At 43.4% G+C, this 20,902-nt stretch overlaps 1 protein-coding gene across 10 annotated transcripts in view; it reads left to right on the plus strand.

Moving 5' to 3' along the window:
- Positions 1-20,902, plus strand: part of DNAJC14 (DnaJ heat shock protein family (Hsp40) member C14) — a 51,172-nt gene that overhangs the window by 11,430 nt on the left and 18,840 nt on the right. For 6 of the 10 annotated variants that reach the window (XM_030196714.1, XM_030196717.1, XM_030196718.1 and 3 more), the window contains exons 2-8: positions 1,545-1,625; positions 1,823-3,377; positions 3,786-3,892; positions 5,626-5,745; positions 16,873-17,033; positions 17,304-17,406; positions 17,624-20,815. In XM_030196714.1, coding sequence (XP_030052574.1) covers positions 2,376-3,377; positions 3,786-3,892; positions 5,626-5,745; positions 16,873-17,033; positions 17,304-17,406; positions 17,624-17,852 — 1,722 coding nt within the window. In that variant the 5' untranslated portion in view covers positions 1,545-1,625; positions 1,823-2,375 and the 3' untranslated portion in view covers positions 17,853-20,815. Of the gene's footprint in view, positions 1-1,544; positions 1,714-1,822; positions 3,378-3,785; positions 3,893-5,625; positions 5,746-16,872; positions 17,034-17,303; positions 17,407-17,623; positions 20,816-20,902 lie in introns of those variants that run through there. The other 4 variants (XR_003941474.1, XM_030196723.1, XM_030196721.1 and 1 more) reach the window with 3 other exon arrangements.

Consider the following 20,902-nt stretch of genomic DNA (forward strand, 5'->3'; position numbering starts at 1 on the left):
TAAGAGCAGGGAGGATTTCATGGTACAGAATAGGTGGAGTTATATGATGTGAAATATGCTTTACTAGTAAAAGAGGCCCATTTCCAACAGAAAGGGAAGGGGCACTAGCAAGTTTCCAGGGCTCCCTCCAATGTCCAGGCCCCCTCCCCTCCAAGTTCCATGCACCCTACCTGCCTCCCTCCCTCTTCTTCCAGACACCCCTCCCTCTCCTCCAAGTTCCAGGACCTGCCCCTCCCCCTCTTCCCCTCCTCCTCTCCCCCTCTGGTCTCAAGACCCCTCCCCTCCCTCATCTCAGGACCCCCTCCAGTCCGACGGCCCCACTCCCGAGTTCCACCCCCCTCTGATTTCCGCGCCCCCTCCTCCGATTTCCGCCACCTTGTGCCTCCCTCCCTCTCTGTGTCCTCCGAGTGCAAGGAGGACATGTGCGGGTGCCCCATCCCTTCGTAAGTGCCAGCTGTTGTTTAAAACGTTTTACCTCCTGCTCCGCTGGCAACAGTGAAGTCCAGCACGCAAAGACGCCGCTTCAGACTGCCTTTGGTTTCGCTTCTGTTTCAACTGTTCCTCTGGTCCCGCCCTCATTTCCTGTTTGTGGAACGGCAGGAGTAGAGGAACAGGTGAAACAGAAAAGAAAGCAAAGGCTGTGTAAAGCAGCGTCCGTGCGTGCTGGACTTCACTGTTGTCGGCAGAGCAGGAGGTAAAACGTTTTAAACGGCTGCCACTTACGAAGGGCTGGGGCACCCGCACACGTCCTCCTTGCACTTGGAGGCCACAGAGGGCGGGAGGAGCTGTGCGGCAGAAATCGGAGGAGGGGGGTGGAACTCGGACTGGAGTGGGCCCGTGGAACTCAGATGGACGGGAGTGGGGGGGGGGGGGGGCGCGTTTGTTTACTCACCTCCGGTGGCTGCTGCTGGGTTCCCTTCCCTCTCACTTCCCATTGGTCTGCCCTGTGATGTCATCCTCAGGGCGGACTAATTGGAACTATGTTACGAACCCAAGGGCGGACCAATGGGAACTGTGTTATTAACCCAGGCAGCCAGACGGAGGTGTAAATTATTATATAGGATGTGCTTTGTGGCATTGTGTTGTCTGGTTGTCTTTCTGCAGATACATTTTATAGCAGAGAGACCAAGAAGAGAAAAGGAAGTCTGGCTAGAAAGAAATAGCAGCATGCAAAAGGCATGGATAGCGGCATGAAAATGTTCATCTGCACCCTAAGTCCATGTCATCTTGAGAGTGTGGACCTTAATTACTGTTTTCTGACACTGGAGTCCAGCATCCATTTCTGATTTGCTGGACCACCCCCTACTGTTTCCATAGAAGTCCTGTCGTTTCTTGATTGTGTAGTTATAAATTCATGCCCCAGCTTTCAATACTGTCCAATAGCACACTGGGAAGAAAAGGCCAGGATGTAGGTTTTAGAGAGAACCCATCTTGCATTAACTAAGTGCACATTCAAAGAACCATGTGCTGGCATGTGCTAACATAAATCTTCTTTCTTTTAAAGCAGAATCTCTGTTAAGTACTTTTTTTGTTCTGTTTTGCAGAATCAAAATTGAGAATGACTGCTGTAACTTAAAGCTTCATTGGCTACCAATATGGAAAGAGGAAGAACTCAAGAAAATAAAGTAAATAGTTATTGCCTTCAGCAGGCAGAGGTGCCCTTCGTTCTAGACAGGAAGCTGCACAAAAATAGAACATATTTTGAAAAATTAGGTGATAACCAGGAGAAAAATTTTTTTTTATGGAGTTGTGTGTATGTGTACACATTTGTTCTTGTTTTCCTTAGATTGCTTTATTTTAATTGCTTTTCCTTTCTTTCCAGGCTTTCTCCCTTACCATTTCTGGATCACCAAGGCAGTTCCTGGGCCCATTGCTCCTCCATTTCGCCCTGGCTCGACAGCAGATGCCAGGTCTCGCATCTTAAGTGACGTGGTGCCTAGACTTATTTCCAGCCCAGCTCCTCAACATTTCTCAGGGTCAACAGAATCTGTGGGGAGATCTGGAGGTGTTTCTTTAGCTCAGAAGACATGGAGCAGATATGCCCTTTTTGGGGTGAGAGAAGTGATATAGAGGAACACCTGAGTCCCAGACCAGAGAAGAAGTTGTAAATAGAAACTTGCAGATCATAGCCTTCAGTTGGTGACGCTTCCAGAGATGGAACATGTGCACAAGGAACGAGGGAAGACAGAGGAGAGGAACTTTCAGGAAGGAGGCATCAAATTACAGAACAATAGCACCTCTATCAACAGTTTGAATGCCTGCACTTTGAGAATGTAAATGTGCACTTTAAATTTAGTAAGGAAGCTGCTTTTGCACAGAAATCCAGTTACAGACCTTCTTGTAGCTATAGAGGAAATGGCTGTGACCCCTTGGAGATGTATTCTGAAAGGGCATGGTCTTGCAGTTTCACCTGCTATGACTTGCCTTTCATGTCCAGTGCAGTAGGGACTGAAGACTTAAGTGGTGGCCATCTCAAAGACCTCAAAGAGGCAGCAAAGATGACTATGATGGATGGCCCTGAGAAGACAATACAGTGTGAAAACCACACTGACTCTGAGGATTCTTCAAGGTTAAATGGCATAAAAAGAGGGGACCGGCGGCAAAAGAACTGTTCCTCCCAGAAGGAAAAGGAAGACCAGAGAGAGAGCTCAAATAAGGAAGGAAAGTGCCCATCTTCAGCCAGTCGGAAGAACAAACCTACAAGGAAGAAGACTCAGGCTGAGGGGAAGCGGCTGCTGAGACCTGAGCTTCGCAGGCAGGAGAAGAGACTGCTTCAGGTCTGTATTTCTTACTTCAGAATGTTTGTTGACTTGTTGCAGGCTCACGAAGGCTTTGTTCAGCAGCTGAGAAGTGTCTCAGTCAGGTTGAAGCACTGGGCCTGCTACTGGGGTGACTTGATGTTTCGCTTGCTGAAGATGCTCTGTGCACTGCTTGTCTTGATTCTCATGGTGGCCATAGGTTGCCTACGGCTTTGTTGGTGCTATGCAAAGTCTGCATTTTCTTCTGCTATGGTAAAGCTCAGGAAGAGAGATAGTGGCACTGCTCAATTTGCCTCTGATCTTGGCTTGCCTTTTATGTGGAGATTCTGGACCTGGTTGAAGGGCACAAGGACTTGCGGGTACTTGGCCAAGTTGCTGCAAAAATGGAAGTTGCAGCTTTGGACTTCCAAGAGGTTACGGACAAATAAGGAGATCCCGGTGTTCAGTTCTCACTCGACCAGCACAAAGGGACACTACCGACCAAATGAAGAGGTGGAAAGGCTGCTAAAGCTGTCAGGTGTACCAGAAGAAGAGCTGGACCCCTTCAAGGCCCTTGGGGTGGAAGTGACTGCCTCAGATGTAGAGCTGAAGAAGGCTTATCGGCAGCTGGCTGTACTGGTAAGCTAGAATGTTTCCACTTTACTAACTAAGCCTACTTACTTTTAGTGACGTTCATTGTGCACTTCCTGAATAGTACATCTTAAATCCAAGAGTAATGGAGAGCTACATGTGTGCTACAGTATTGTGTCTAACTTTATGCATAAACCTCACTCCACATGTTGCACGGCCAGCTACTGCTTTTTATGGCATGGAGATAATCACTCTATTTATATTTGCTAAAGTAACATTACAATGATATCTGAACTGTATAACAGCAAATTAGATATTTATATTTAGGTAACGGGAGAAATCTGCAGCCAGATCCATGTCAGCACCGTATGTGCACTGCTGCTTATGGCCCTAGATATTGTAAAGGCTGTCTTTTTGTGCAGCTTCTGATTTGGCTGCTGGTTGTCTACTTGACAGGTTCATCCAGACAAGAATCAACATCCGCATGCAGAAGAAGCTTTCAAAGTACTGAGGTCAGCCTGGGACATCGTGAGCAGCCCTGAGAAACGGAAGGAGTATGAAATGTATGTCTGCAAAGACAGGGATAGTGGAGTGATGCAGCTTATACCCGGAATTCCAGTCCTTTTAATTGCCTGTTTATTGCCATCTACTGTATATTAGATTACTAAGTTTTCACCTTAAAATAAGCATTATGTGGAGGGGAATTTTATATGTAAAAGATGTGGTTGCTAACTCCAGTGACAACAAGTGGTGTTACTCATGTTCTAGACCTAGATGCTGACCAGTAGGTCCTGATACTGTTTGTGCACTTTTGCATAGTTTCTTCATAAGTGGATGCACACACAGTGCCTCTGCCAGATTCTGTTTTTCCTTTTTGTCTTCTGAAGTGTGTGTGCGCTTCAATCTTGGAAAGTTCCCTGCCTGCCTCAGAGCAGCTGCATATTTATCAGAGACTACATATGATGCAGAATTCTCTAGAATGCACCTGATACTCGGAGCGGAGCTGGAGGTGAGGGAGGAGGCAGAACAAGCTGAGAGATTTGCCATTGTGTCTCTTCAGGCATCTTCATGCATGTGTAGGCACCTGACTGCTTGATTCTGGTGCCAGGAGGGTTATTACTGTGCAACTGTAAGGTTTTAAATACAAAAACTTCCACCCAATACAAAATTACAGAATTATGATAGTATATGGGGAAAAGCCTCAAAGAGCTCCCAGATCCAATATCGATCTGTCGGAGCTAAAACAGACCAACTGGTCTTCTCTTCATCATAGGCAAAAACCCCTTTTAAGCAGCCCTAGGCTCAGGGTAACCGAATAGGGAACAGCGCAGCATGAAGCAGTAGCAATACTGAATATCAAGCAATAAAAAGCTAAGTGCATTGCAACATAATATGCTTTAAAAAATTCTTATCTTCAAAACACAAAAAATTTAGAAAATTTACTGCGGTCCCAGAAGAAATTTTTCTAGGGCTGCTTAAAAGGGGTTTTTGCCTATGATGAAGAGAAGACCAGTTGGTCTGTTTTAGCTCCGACAGATCGATATTAGATCTGGGAGCTCTTTGAGGCTTTTCCCCATATACTATCGTAATTCTGTAATTTTGTATTGGGTGGAAGTTTTTGTATTTAGAATCTGTTCTTATCTCCACACCACCAAATATATTTGCTTAGTTGATTCAACTGTAAGGTTTGCCTGCTTCATCTTTACTGGCTCAGAGAAATTGGTAATGCCTGCAGTCAGATCCTAACTGCTCTGTCCTCCTTGATCCTCTTATTAATGCTGCATTGTTGACTAACTGATAGTTTACAATGAATGCACGGTGGTCACTTTTATCTTTGTATATGTACCAAAGGCCAACTGAGCTTGGGTCAAGTAGGCGCTTGCAGTAATGACTAAATTGAAGCCTTGGCCTGGAAGTGTTCATTTTGATGTGTATGGTGAAATTGGTTCAGCTTTGTATTTGCCCAGCTAAACCTGAAGAATGAACAAAACTTTTCCACTTCAGAAAGGTTATTTTTGTGCCAAGTGTCGGCATTCTTTTTCAACTGTTTTTTTCTGCTTTAGGGGTTTTCTGTAAGTGTGTACAGATTCCCTTAAATGAATTTTGATGCTGTGTTTTTACATCACCTATGGAATTGCCTTACAGATATATACTTAGTTCCACTCTGTGCTGCTTATTCTACTAAGTAAGTTGTAGTTGAAGGTCGCTAAACTCAGGAATATTGGGAAGGGGGAAGAATTAACGCACCAAATGTGTGGCGGTGATTGATTTTTGTTGTTTTTGAAATTGTTTTCAGGAAACAGATGGCAAACAGTGAGCTGATCAGATCTATGGATGAGTTCTTCAGCAAACTGCAGGATGACCTGAAAGAGGCTATGAACACCATGATGTGCAACAAATGTCAGGGCAAGCACAGGTAGTATACTTCCCCATTTCCAAGCAGCACACTTAACTCCAAAGAAATCTCTCTTTCTGTTTAGCTCTAAATAAGCATGCACTGTCTATGCCAGGATTGGTCATCTTTGGGTATGGTGTGATGTCTGTCTGTGTGAATATTACTGTGTTGTCACTGGTGCATGGCAATAGCAGGGACTCTGGATTTTCCTTTTTTCAAAGGGGATAGCTTTTGGTGCTTGGAATGGGAGGCTAAGCCAGCCCAAAACCCAGACTGGCAGGCAGGAGCTGGAGTGGGATCATTCAGTTCTGCTCTTTAGGCTGAGAACCGAGTATGTTCTAGGATGGTGACTGAGGCAGGAAGCCAAGGAAGCTCTCTGCAGCTTTTAATTCCCAACCTCCTGTCTCTGACTGCTCCTGGCCAAAAGAATGAGACAATCAGTGGTGAGGGGGGACAATGACATTTCTCCTGCAGTGATGGGGAAGAGGGACAGCACAGAGAAAAGTGCAAGAGAGTTGTGTGGTAAGGAACGGTAAAGAAGTAACTGAGGGTGGGTGCACAGACACCATCAAACTCTAGGATAGGAGAAAATGAGGCTGTTTGAAGTACATCAGAATCAGGTCTGCTGGTGTTGCTATTTCCTTAATTACAACAGCAGAGACTGAACTGGCAACCTCTCTCCCTCTGTTGCTGACCTGTGACTTGGTTCTTGGGAATGGTGGGCAGGAGTGCTGTCACTGGAGACACCTAAGGAATCTCCAGATGCTGGTCTCCCTATTTAGAATTGCTGCCTGGGAGGGGAGAGACTAGAGCAGGAAGCAGAGGATTGTTCTTTGCTGAAGGAGAGCCAGGGAAGAGGGACAATGCCGAGGTTCACCCTAGAGAGAGGGTGGGAAAACAGGAAGAAAAATGCATGTGGGCTACCCCTCCACACCAAATCTCAGGATGATCATAACTGAAAAGTTCCCAGAAATGTTCTTGGGGCCTGCATGTTGCAGCTTCGTGGTGCAAGTCAGTTGCTGAAAAGAAGCCTCTGGTGCTGCCTGTGATGCTACGGATACTTGGGCCCATTTGTGCTGAGGCAAAGGCATCAAAAAAGGGACTGAAGGTGTACTTGAATCATCTGAGAACTACTTCTGGTAGGGGGGCTTGGGGCTGGTGAGTGTTATTTTGAGGGGGGTGGGTGCAGGAGGGAGATGATAGAAGGGGAGGAAATCCCAAACAGGAAAGAAATGTTGGGGGGGGGTTACGAAAGGATAAATATTTGGTAGTAAGGATGGAGTCTTGTTCCTAACAGTTTAAGAAGTTGAGCAGATGAAGTGGGGCGAGAGCAAGAGAGATTGTTATAGTGCTGCTGGAGGTATGTAGAGCCTTATAGTAGTAGTCAGCTATGGCAAGTCCCTGCCTGAAGAGCTTACAATCTAAGAAGCTGAGCAGATCATGAGGGGAAGGAGAGGGAGACAGCTAAAAACTAGGGCTTGGAGAAGAGGGTGGAAGAGAGTGTAAGGCAGCTACAGGCCAGAGCTAGGGGGAGACAGCTGGAACTGAGAGAAGATGTGACAACTACAAACTAAGGTGGGAAGAGGATGAGAGTCAGCTAGAGTGGTTAATGCCTGCTCAGATATAGATGAAAGGATTGCTGCAGTCCTGATTTTTGCCCACTCTATACACATGGATTTATAGTTCTTATTTTCTCATTGGTTGCCCTAAGAAAATTAGGACTACAACACCCTGAATGCAATAATGGGGGGAGGGAGATGAGGCGTGGACTGAATCATCCTGTTTGCTTGACCCTGGGTGAGATGGCAACCCAAAGTAAAGTATTGATTTTGATTACATGATGTTGAAGAGTTTTAGGTTTTTAGTTTTATAAATTATCGTTCTAGGTAGGGTTGTTGGTGACGGTGGATTAGGGAGACCTTCCCAGAGATTGAGTGCTCCATGTTGTTGCTGCCATAACGGCAAAAGGAATTCTTTTAAATCCTAACATGTTCGGTAGTGAGCATCCATATCAGAGAGTTAAGGGAGCCCCACACAGGCAGCTGGATCTTCCGAGTAGATAGTTGCACAGGGACAGAAATCTTACCTTTCCCCAGAGGAATTTAACCCATCCCCGCAAGAATTTAATGGTACATAAAAAAAAAAAATTCCAGTCAGCTCTCCCATCTCTCTGGGTTTGAGTCTCAGCACTGCAGGCAAGGAAGGAACGGAAGGTGGAACTTGGAGCACTCTGGTGCACACATATAAGACTTGTCACTGTGTGCTGAGAGATCATCGTATGCACGCGCCAGTAGGTCAGGTGATATGATTCTTGTTTCTGTATCAGAGCTGAGATCTGCGCATCAGCCTGGGATCAGAAAGGATTAATAATAACATAGAAGTGATGGCAGATAAAGACCTGAACCAATAGTCACACTCATTATGAATTCATGATTCAATCAACAATGAACACATATACTTGATTATGGTCTTTCTTGGCATTTCTGGTACATAGACCATAGAAGTCCGCCTGGCACTATCCTTATGTTCCAATTGCTGGAATTGCCGTTGAAGTCCACTCCAGCCTATTCGTCTTCTCATTTGTGGGGCATAGACCATAAAAATCTGTCCAGCACTGTCCTCATGTTCCAGCCACTAAAATTGCTGTCTAAACCTTTTCCAGCCCATCCTAAACCAGATTGCCATATATGAGAGACAGACCATACAAATCTGCCTGGTATCATCCCTAGTTCAATATTCATTGCTTGAACACTGTACGTATTATAGAGGAAAAGGCCTCGAGAAGCCCCCAGCTCAATTTTTAGCTTTGGGGGCTGGACTGCTTCATCATCTTAAGAGGTTTTTGGCCAATGATGAAGCAGTCCAGCCCCCAAAGCTAAAAATTGAGCTGGGGGCTTCTCGAGGCCTTTTCCTCTATAATACGTACAGTGTTCAATCAATGAATGTTTTAGCTTGAGAAACATATTTTCATATATAGATTCTCCTATTCCTCTAGATATTAGGTATATTAAAAAAAGGGAGATCACCTCTTGTTGTGTTTATAGTTTATCATCCCTAATTCATTACAGCCAGAGTTTTCATCTAAGCGTCACTCGACACATCCACACACATGCAGCCAATTAAGTTTTTTATAACTTCCATTTTCTAATTAGAGATCCTCTGTGTTCATCCACGCCTTTTTCAATTCTGTCACCATACCACCTCCTTAACAGAGACTTTCCGCATCTGTGCTGTTAAAACAAGGAGGAAGAGGAGGAGATGGCGCTCAAAGAACTTGGTGTTTAGTAGGTGAGAGGCTGGTGCAAGTGCAGTGTACACTTTCATGGGAACCCTGCAGGAGCTGCTTTCATTCCCCACGGGGAACCCCGTGGGTTCCGCAGAATTCCCGCGAACCCCATTCCCGTGCGGGTCTCTACTTCAGAGGAGGACTCCATCCCCTGGGACTGGTTTGGGTGCTGCTTACCAGAGGGACCCAGAGCGGGTGATGGCATTGGAGGTATGAGCAGGCGGATGAGGTGAGGAGGAGTGTGGGCGCACGAGTGGGGGACAGCAGAACACATTTGTATCAGAATGAGCGTTTGAATGGGGGAGGAGAGGCACGAATCGGCCAGCATAACTGCATCAGAATTCATCCTTGCAAACGATCACAGGAGCGCTTAACAAAAGTGGAAGAAGCTGCTAGTTTGGTGGGATCTACCGTCAGCACAAGCAGTTGCCTGCAAATGATCAGAGTCTTTGACTGACTGATTGGGAGTCGGATTTAAAATATAACAGCCTCGCGTGAGCATTTATACAGCATTGAAACTACTCAGCAAAATATAAATATATGGACAGTTCAATCCAGCAGCTGAGAATCTGGGGCAGAACAAAGTATTCATAATCTGCTGACCTGATCATAGATACCCTCAGTACTCTTGCATGGCGACTAGAAGTTCCAAGAAAGACTTGGACAAACATAAGAGCGGGGGTACAAAGATGGCGGAAAAAAGTTCTCTGTCATCACCTTCGGTGAGCTCTGCCTGGGCCTCAGAAATTGTTAGAGGTAAAAATGGCGGTGGAAGAAACCATGAGCCACAAGTTACAACAAATCATAGACAAGCTTGACGGAATGGATCAAAGAATCACTACTTTTACTAACGAGTTCCAGGAGGTCCAACAGCGACTGGGGGAAGTGGAAACTTCCTCGCAAGAGGCATCAAAGTCAATTGAAGACTTGAGCAACTTAAATAATTTGTTGTATATATTTCTTTTTGTTCAATTGAAATAATGCTTTCTATATCAAGTGTATTTCCTTGATGTAAATTTGAAATTATATTAAAAAAAAATCTCCAAAAAATGGTCTCTACACTAGAAGATAAAGTGGATGATTTGGAGAATCGTTCTCGCAGGAACAATCTCCGGCTGGTAGGAATACCAGAATCAATAGTGGACGCGGAACTGAGAGAGTTTTTGGAACCATGGCTCGCCAAGATTTTGCCTAATCAGAGTATGACGGGGCCACTTAAAATAGAATGAGCACATCGCCTGGGCCCAAGAAAGGAGACCAACGCACGACCTAGAGTGGCCATTTTGAAACTGCTCCATTATCCGCACAAGATGGACGTATTAGCCGCCCTTCAGAAAGGGGAAACGCTGGAGGTAGACGGGCACAAGATACTGTGCTTTCAAGATTATTCTACTAAAGTCTCCCTCCAATGCAAACAATACTCGCCGGTTTGTGGGCGACTACATAAAATGCAGATCCGGTTCAGTCTATTGTACCCGGCTAAATTAAGAATCCAGTATAATGGTACAGTACGGTTCTGTGACACTGTAGAAGCTGCTCAAGCATTTGTGGATCGGCTGGAGAAGGATAGGCCAAGTACATCCGGAAATATATGAACAGGGCTCTAGAAGGAACCTAGAGTGATCTTCGCAACTGGAGGAGGAGGAGTAAAGGCGAGAAGACTCGTGATAATCTGTAATTGAAATTTAAGTTCTGAGGTTATGTTGATAGGTGTTATGCTGTTTGTGAACCCTGTAAGGTGGAAGGGGGAAAGGGACATATAAGTATACATCATTGGACTGGTTGGGATCCCGGATTGGGGGCACAGAAGTAGTGCACCATAGGTGCTGCTAGGAATATGGGGAGGTTGGGAAGACAGGGGGCGGGTAGAGGGGAGTACATTGAGGAGCAAGATCTTCGTGGTCAAAGGGGAACAGGGGACAGCAGGCGACACAGTAAGAGCTACATGGAATGTATGTCTATGTAGAATTCTGTTTCACCACAGGCAGTGGGGGGGTATAGGCTGAGATGCCCCCCTTGCCTAGTCAGTGAAGGTATCCGGTTAACATATTCTTTGCTAAATGATAACAAGTGACGACCCATAAAGTAGTGACATGGAATGTGGGAGGTATTTCTTCGCTGATTTAAAAGGCAGAAGATACTTCAAGCACTTCATTAAGCAGAAGGTGTCAATAGCACTGCTTCAGGAAACACACTTAAATGCCAAAGAACATGAGAAACTATGCCGTTGGTGGGTTGGCTCATATTATGAATCTCTGGCACAGGCCAAAAAAGCGGGGGTCATAATTTCGATTAAGAAAGGGATTCAAATTACTACACACAAAATTGTTGCTGATGAAGCGGGCAGATTTGTATTGGCACACTTAACTGTAGAGCGCCAACCAATAGTTTATATGTAATGTGTATGCTCCCAACACATATAGCAAGGTGTTTTACAAACAACTTTTGCATCATTTAACTAGTTTTGAGGGAACCCCCTGCTGGTGGGAGGAGATTTCAATGCGGTGGGAGATCTTAAACTGGACAGATCACAGGGGGAGAAAAGGAGATCGAGTATGGACTCTAGAGGCATAGGAGTGATAAGTGAGTTCCTGGACCTGGTGGATGTGTGGCGGATTGACTACATTTTTATCTCTCGTCCTTTATTTACAAAAATTCGTGTAGCAGAAATAGGACCCATCAAAATATCAGACCATGCTATGGTGATGGCTATATGGGAGCCCTCAGAGAGTAACCCGGATCAATACCAGTGGAGGTTTCCTATACGTCTATATAAAGACCAGGGTTTCAGAGATTTCATACTTAAAAATATAAGCAGTATCAAGACACTAACCAGGCACACATGACAACTCCAATACTCTATTGGGATATGGCCAAGGCCGTACTTCGGGGGGAGGTTATCGCTTATACAAGTCACCAAAAAAAGGCATGGGAGTGGGAACAGCTTCGTTTAGAAAAGGAAGTAACACAGGTACAGCATGAGTATGGACGCCATCATAACGACAGGTTAAAAGCTTGACTGTTGGAATTGCAGCAAACCTTGAATGAGAGGCTTCATAGCAGGGCCCAAAAAAGCTATGTCTACTATAGATATCAACTATATAAACACGCTAATAAAAGTGGAAGGATGTTGGCAAAACCTAGGCAAGGCCCCTATAAAATAAACGCTTTGTACTCAGCTAATGAAACTTTAGAAAATAACGATGTCCAAATCAACAGAATTTTACAAGAATATTATAGGCAGTTATATGCTGTTCCGGATCCACCCCCTATTGAGAGTGAGGTGTATTTGGATGGACAAGCTCTCCCGCGATTAGACACAAAGAGCCTAGACATGCTAAATGCTCCCATAACGGTAGGTGAAGTATCGTGGGCTATACAACAGGGTCCCTTGGGGAAGGCCCCGGGACCAGATGGGTATAGAGGAGAATTCTATAAGATGTTGAGGGATGAAGTAGTAGTACCCATCACATCAATGTTTAATGTGATAGTGAAGGAGAAACAAATTCCCATTTTCTTAAGAACAGCTCAGATCATTGTGCTTCCAAAACCAGGGCGGGACGTACAGAAGCCAGAATCTTATAGGCCAATATCGTTACTCAATTATGAGGCTAAATTATTCGCCAAAGTATTAGCAAACCGATTATCTCGGCTACTGCCAGATATTATTGAGGAGTCTCAGGTGGGATTTGTACAGGGCCGAACTATCACAAAAAATGAGAGAGATATTGGCAACATTAGAGGCGGTGTCCACACAAGCCATACCATTGGTACTAGTCAGTTTTGATGCTGAAAAGGCATTCGACAGGGTGGTATGGGACTTCTTATTCGGAACTCTAGACACATATGGCATAAAAGGGTTTTTTCAGGAGGCGATCCCGCAAGCCCAGGTGTGGGTTAATTATATTTTGTCACCTCCCTTTCCTATATATCAGGGAACTAGGCAGGGATGCCCACTGTCGCCTTTATTATTTGTCCTGACACTAGACCCACTGATTAGAAACATCCAGCAGACACCTGATGTGCAAGGAGATAAGATGGGCGCAGAAACCTTCAAAATAGCAGCTTTCGCAGATAATTTATTGGCACATGTGATCCACCCAGAGACATCACTGATAGCTCTCTTAGATAGTATGGCAGAATTTGGCGATTTCTCTGGCTTTAAGCTAAATTTAGAGAAATCTGAAGCTTTGCGGAGGGAGACCAAGTTAGAGATTGGCAGGGATGACTACCGTTAAAATGGGCGGAGGACTCCTTTGGATATTTGGGAGTACGCCTGACTATGGATACCACTAACCTCTATAAAATTAATATAGAAAAGCTATTACAGGATACCTTTCTGTTCCCCTTCTTCAGTCCAACATTGGCATCCAAAGGTCAGATGGTGGACCAATCACAGATGGTGTAATAATGTTCAGCCAGCTTCATGGTCATGAAGTGAGAGAGGCTTTTGTTATAGCAAAGAAACTTATCAGATGGCATGCTAACCTCCCTGTCAGATCTCATACTCCTGGAGCCATCTCCAGTATCTCTCTCCTCCAGTCTTCCCAGTAGATAACTGGGCTAGTTTGCAACAAATGTCCTTGTATGAAGTTATCTTAGTATGGCTGGCAGTAATTTTCCTGTGTAGAAAAGCTGGTTTCTGATGGTTACAGATGTATTCAGGCCACAGGCTGAAAAATCCCTATTGTTATAGCAGACTGGTTCAGGCTTGTATAGGCCCCAGACCAGCAACGGTAAGATCGCAGGTAAATACTCCTACATATCCTAGCAAAAACGTGGCGTAAATCCCTGCGCATAGGTTAACATGTACTGGACCGTTTTCTATAACGACTCATGCAAATTTGGAAATGCCCATTTTTGGATGTGCGCATTAGAATTTAGGCGCGGTGAATTACAACATACGCTTAGTGAGTTATGCATATAAATTCTAATTCTTGCCAATCAGTGCTTATTGCTTGTTAAGTGCTGTTAACAACACTGGCTTGTTAAACCAATTAAGATATGCACGTTGTTATAGAATACGCTTAGATTTAGTTGCAATATATAGAATCTGGCAGTATGCTTTTAAATTGGGGGCACTTAACTTTCTTTTTTGTTTTTGTTCCCATGCTCCTTTAACTGATCCAAGGTAATCCTTGCACCCCCTTCCCAAATCACATGTCCACTAGCGACTATTGACAGCTATATATGTTGCTATTAGTTGCTAACAGTACTAATGTTGCTATATTACAGTAGTGTACAGTTTATGCCATACAAGTCATGCTACAATACTACGTAAATTGTACTTAATGCTGTTAAACACATATTGTCACATTCATTCAAGTCTGTTTCTGTTCTTGTCAAGTTCCTTTGAAAACTGTCCTAACAGTTGCCTTCATTCTGTCTAGAAAGTTTCAATAAATTGCCTCAGATTTCAAGACCCTTCTCCACATTCCGTTTGACCTCTTTCAAGGGACATGGTCACCAGTGGTAAAGAGCGTCCTTTTAAAACATTAGCTTTGAATCAGTAGTTTCCAAACACCAGTTCCTAATTTGCCAAAGGCTGGAATGAGTCTCCCAGGAGGCATGGTAGATTTAAGGCCTGCCCTTGGAGCAGGCGAAGTTACCACCTTCCTGGAAGACTCTCAAGATATTACTACTCGAGTGACATTGCTAGTGACTTTTCTGGTGGAAAAAGATGTTTTCAAAATTTATTTTAAGTATAAGAAGTTTGGTTTTTTTTTTTTGGGGGGGGGGGGGGCAACCAATACAGATTTTCCCAGGTGTACAAGGATTAGTCAAGAACGTAGGAGGCTACTACTTTTTGCACTTTCTTTACAAATATGTGACTCGTCTGCAGGGAAAGCAGTATATATTCTTTGACTCGTTATACTTAGAGAAATTTATTTTGGAACAAGAAGATAAAGAATTAGGATAATTGGTGGTTAAGGCTCAAAATAAGTAAGGGAATTTGATCCCTGCTTTTTGAGAGTTTCATTTCCTTGTTGTTTCTTCACTCATACGTCTCTCTAAGACCAATGTTGGGCAGGCTTCTACAGTCTGGGTTCCATCAATGGCTAAAACAGATCAGGATCAAGGCTGGTGAGGTCTTTGACAGCAACTCCATTAGTTGGGAAGTAGGACCAACAGATTGGGGGGGGGGGGGGGGGAACAGATTATGAGGCTCATTTTCAAACCACATAGACTACAAAGACTTTGTAAGTCTATTTGCTTTGAAAATGAGCACTTAAGTAAACGAGTGTTTAAATCATGAAGAAGCGGAACCTGTGCAGAGCGCCAGATTAATTTCTGGTTACCTTGTTGGGCAGACTACATGTGCCAGCATTTACTATGTGTTAGAATGTTTGCCAGAGCTGTTAATACATTGACCCTTTTTTCTATCACTCTCCCACCCCAGTATCATTAATTTTTTCTCACAAGTACACAGTTATGCGCTTTAGTGAGAAGGTCATTATCCTTCATATGTAAATAGCCATTTAAATTTGTTCCTAAATCACACAGCAGCAGCAAATTTTCGGGTCACCACCAATTTAAAAACAGCCCAGCCCTTGGGCACCAAAAGAAGAAAACAGGAGATGGTGTCCTGGGGGGGGGGGGGGGGGGAAACAAAAATTCTGTGCAGCTTGGGGCCAGCATCTTCCCCCACTACCCACACCCACCCCTTGGTCCTCTAATTCAGCCTCCATAAACATTATTTGAACAAGCTTTCCCCAGACAAGACTACTGATAGAATGTTTGACAGCACTTTTAGATGTTAAATGTTTTTTTTGTTTGTTTTTTTTTTTTGTTTATATTGTAGTATATACTCCTTTATAAATCAAGGGCATTTTTAGGACTAAAAATGACCAAAAATGCTATGACCCCTATATAAATTGAGGCTGGGTCTCTTATTGCTTCCTGTTCTCCACCATATTCCCTGCCTCTCTCAAACCCACCCCTCCCCCTTTCCACAGCTTCACAGATTTAAATAGGATCAAAACAGACTTAAAACAGCTAAATCATCAGATTTCAGTACGTGAGGATTTATATATTTATCTCTCACTGATAAATCTCTCACCCAAAACTTTGGCAAGTTCATTAAAGCAAAATATATTTTCACAAGTCACTTGCCCTTCCTATCCAAAGAGAATGTTGTATTCAGGAATCAGTATTTGTCAACACCACACACACTCTTGGTGGTGGTGGTTTTTTTTTTTTTAATCAATGCCACTCACCAACTCTTTCAGCACTGTTTCACCTAAACTTCCTCTTTGACTTTTACCTGTGTGCTAATAATTGTCTTGCACATTTCCCTGCAGACATGCCCTCCTCTATGTACATGCTCAGATCAAACTTTGAACCAGCCAGAACATTTACAGATTTTAAACAATCACTACTATTTATTTTTATCACTCTCCAGTTTCACTTACACACCTCCTTCCAAACCTCTTTAATTTGAACACTGTTCAAGCTCGCCTTGAATTTTCCCGCACTCGGACATATAAAGCACTGGCTGTATCGTCTAAAGTTAACTTCAGCATAGCCAGATTCTGTTCACTGTACTTCCATGAAGCTAGCAATAGCAAGAGTGCTATTAAAGTTAGACGACCCTGGTTTAGTGATGGGATTTTGAAGTCCAAAATTTCTCAACTTAGAGATTAGTATAAACAGTAGGGTTTGTTTTGTTGTTGTTTTTTTTTTTTTTTTTTTTATTAAAACTTGTGTACTTGTTTTTGTGTATGTGGTGTTGTAACAATATTGCTTGATTGTGTATGTAATGTTGTAACCCATCCAGATTTGGAGATGGTATGGGATGTAAATGAGTTGGTTGCCTGTGGGGATAGCTGTTTGAAGGGGTTTGAATTCTTTTTGAATCCTAGGAGATTTGAAATGGACCGTGATGCCCTCCATGCCCGCTACTGTGCCAAGTGCAGCAAGATGCACCCTGCAGAGGAGGGGAATTTCTGGGCTGAATCCAGCATGCTGGGATTCAAGATCACATACTTTGCAATGATGGATGGAAAGGTCTATGATATCACAGGTATCTAAAGTAAATAACAGGGAAATAGGTTTTTCTTCCTCCTCACTCCAACCCCTTTTTGTGGCAGGTACCTGGGTAATTATGTTCTTCCCTGATTAGCCCTTTTACCGTGCCTGAGTCTTGAGTTTCAAATCTTGTGTCTGGCAGGGTTTGATCCTCCTGCCTCAGCATAGGGAAATTTCTTTATAGAACTGAGTTTGCAGCTGACACTATAGTATGCTGTTTCCCTTTCCTTGTAGCTTACTGTTTCTAACACTGCATTTCTCTCAGAGTGGGCTGGCTGCCAGCACATTGGCATCACTCCGGACACTCATCGCGTCCCTTACCACATCTCCTTTGGCTCAAGAAACTCCAGGGCCACAGGACGGCAGAGGTTGGTACACCTTTGAAGAGGGGCTTTATTTGGTGAATTATACTGCCATGTCCTTTTTTTTTTTTGTCTTCTACATTTCTTTTTTTTTTTTTTTCATAGTTTTGACACCAGAGATTAAAAGCAATGCAGGTGTTGCAGGCTGAAAATTTTTTTATTTTTGCCTCCTCTCTTTAACAGATCTGTAGTGTTCTTTTATCTACTTTTTCTTTTCTGCCAGGACATCATCAGAGAGAAGCTCTCCTTCTGCTGCTGACCTCCAAGACCTCTTCAGTCGAATCTTTCAGGGATCTCCAGGACCCATGCCTAATGGTGACTTTTTAAACACCACCTCCCAGCAAAGCTCCCCAGATACTGCTTTCCCCACCCCACCAAAGTCGGACAGTGCAACCAAAGTGGATGCCAGATCCAAACGGAAAAAGAAAGTCAGACGCCCCTTCCAGCGATGAGTGTCGAGCAAGATGCCCTGAAAAACTTGGGGGTAAGTCGAGGTGTCACTTCGTAAGTGGCAAGACCCCCCCTCCCTGTACCCTTTTTCTCAGTAGGGAGGGTTGACCAGCTCATCCTGATTACAGGTGAGAGAACAGGGGTTTGCAGAAGCATGGAGAGCTGTTCTGAACTTTTCATCTTTTCATGTCCTTGGGACTCTGTAAGAAGTAAGGCGAAAAAAACTAGAAAAGACATTGAAGAAACTCTTAAGGAATCTATTGCCTCTGGTTTGCAGGACAGCCATTATATACGTATATATATATATATTTTATTTTTAATTCATACCAAAGAACTTCAGGGACGGGGTTTGGGGACTCTCACCCTACCCCTTTAGTGTATGTGACAGAGGTGCACAGCAGTGTGAAGCAATGTAGACCATGCACATTACTTGTGTTGGAGCCTGGGGGTTTCTTTACAAGACATCTATTGGGGTCAAAAAGAAGGAAGATGTTAAAGTGTAAGATGAACATTCTCTGACCCCCTTTCCTCTCTTGCCATGTGCTTCACATCATCTGGCGGAGTGCTATGTGGAACCATGGTTTTAGCCTGGCTACAGTTGACTCCATGGATCTATTAAAAGGGAATGGTGCTGGGATGACATTTTTTTGTTCCTGGACAGGCTCAACCTTATGCCTAGATGTAGAAACTGCGATGCCTGGATTTATGTGGAGAAGCGCGTGCTTCATGCAAACTAGAGATGAACAGGGTTGCTGCAGTTACTAGCAGGATTTCCCATGAATTTATGGCAGCAGAAATAGAAGCCACCCTATTTGTGAGGGACTCTCAAACAATGAGGCTTAGGGTTTCATTTATCAGGCCTCTAGGAATACTTTTGGTTTGTGATGTCCAGAACCTCTTTATTTGCACCCAGTCTCTCTCTCTTCCCCACCCCTGCTGCCCTTGCTGAGCACCACATTTCTTCTATGTAGGAGCTGACTGTAACTTCTCTTGGTAAAAGAGTTTAATATATGATACATATGGATATAGATATCTATTTAAATAATACCTACTCTGTTTTTAGAATATATTGGAATATGATGTTCATCTACTTTGGCTGTTTACTATTTTTTTAAGCGTAATAATGCTAGTAGCTTACATCTGAATTGCAGTTTTGGGGTCTGCAGTACCCTGACTGCCTATCTGTTCCCACAAGCAGATGTGCTGGGTGGGTTACAGCAGTATTAAATGACTTCAGTTGAGAGGGAGGGGAAGTCCCTTGCAGATACATAATGTAATATAGTGTGATAAAAGGGGGAGGGAGGGGAAATAATACTTCAGAGCTATTTTCTCTTTGCTTTAGTGTCATGCTGCTGCAATATCTGTTCTTTTGTTTCACTAATAAGATCCTGCTAGGCCCCCTGGACTGTTGCTCAGTAAGAACTTCCCAATGCTCAAAGCTACCACAAGTGTAAAGCTGTGGTTGCCGGGTTCGCACGCACATTGTTTTGTGCCCAATGCTTAGAAGGCTTAAGTGCCAGTGTTAAGTGTGGTGAAGATGGTTGCAAATTGTATTGAATCGTATTTAAATGATGCTAATGAGGTCAGTAACTATTCCTTCATAATGCACAGATGGGAATGCTGTAGTGCATAGAAGGAAATGATGGCCTATAATGCTGAAAAGTCTTCGCAAAGTCCAGGGACAGTGTTGAAGGTTTTCAGGAGAGGATTTTTAGTCAATTTTTCAGGTTGAACTGCTTGTTTTGTCTTCTTTCAGAAGCGGAAGAGGCTCTGGCAGATTTTAAAGACAGATGGGAATTAACAAACATACATGTGTCTCACAAAACTGAAAGTAAAAGCGCACATCCCTGTCTGTTTTTCTGTACCTTGAATCTTGTGAAAATTCCATGCGCTAGTAATATTAGAGCCTCAATATGAGCCTCACAGAAGAAGCACTGATGTGTGCTGGCACTTCCATTTTTGTCTGGGCATGCACATAACAGCCGCGCTTACCCCAGAACTTTGGCGCACATGTGCAAGGGGTGTTCTTTCCCCCTACTTTCAATATAATAGTGTGATTTTTACATAAAATTCTTTGAGCATTGATTTGTAGTTCTTTTTTTAATTAGTTAATTATTTGCGCATTTCCTCCCACCCCCAGTTCAGGCCTTTTTTATAGCACACTTCAGTTATCTGATGAAGGATTTGAGGGCCTCTTTTTATTTTTATTTTTTTTTTTTTTTTTTAAATCTTACTTGCAGGCTGTAGCAGACTTGGGATCCTGAGCTGGGCTGTGCTATCTAAGTTCCAGTAAAGGAGAAATGACATACATGTGGAAAGTATTTAACAAAAGTTGGTCTGCTGTGGCCTAAGAAAGCTTCTTGAAAGACTTTTCTTTTGTACATGTTTTACCACAAGACATCTCAATGGTTTGCTTTATTTTTTATTGTAATTTGGAATGTTTGGTATATGGTCTGACAGCTTAGGAAAGAGGCACAATGGCTGTCCAGTTGCTGGAAGAGTTTTTATTTTATACAAACCAATTCCTGGCAAAAATGGAAGCCAGGGGGTTAATTTTATAGGGGCAGAATCACGGTGCAGTGCACAGCAGCTCATATTTCCTGTAGCAGGCTGTTGAGTTTTAAAATAAATCCAGCAGCAGTTCAGAGGGGGTGAAGGCTAGAGAGAGAGCTCCAGCTGCAAAACACATCTGCAGTGTATAACTGCCTTAAACACAAAATTTAAAAAAAAAACCTATAAATATATGACGTAACAAAGAGTTGTTTTTTGGCAAAGGAAAAAGGCAAGTGTCTTTGGACAATCAATTTTAAAATAAATTGTATTTGCAAATTGCTGACGTTTTTAACATGTGTGAGCAATGTTCACTGTTTAAAGTTTGTACTCATGGATCTTACAGGATAGATTTTATAAATCTGTACCCCTTTTTTCTTATGTCTTTTGTTAAATTAAAAGTCTGATTTGAAGACAGGCTTGTCTGACTGATTTTGTTGTAGGAGCATGGTCTGTGAAGCTAAGAGTTCATGTTTTAGCACTTCGATGAAGGTGAAATTAG

Source organism: Microcaecilia unicolor, chromosome 3 (genome assembly GCF_901765095.1).
Source record: "Microcaecilia unicolor chromosome 3, aMicUni1.1, whole genome shotgun sequence".
NCBI lineage: Eukaryota > Metazoa > Chordata > Amphibia > Gymnophiona > Siphonopidae > Microcaecilia > Microcaecilia unicolor.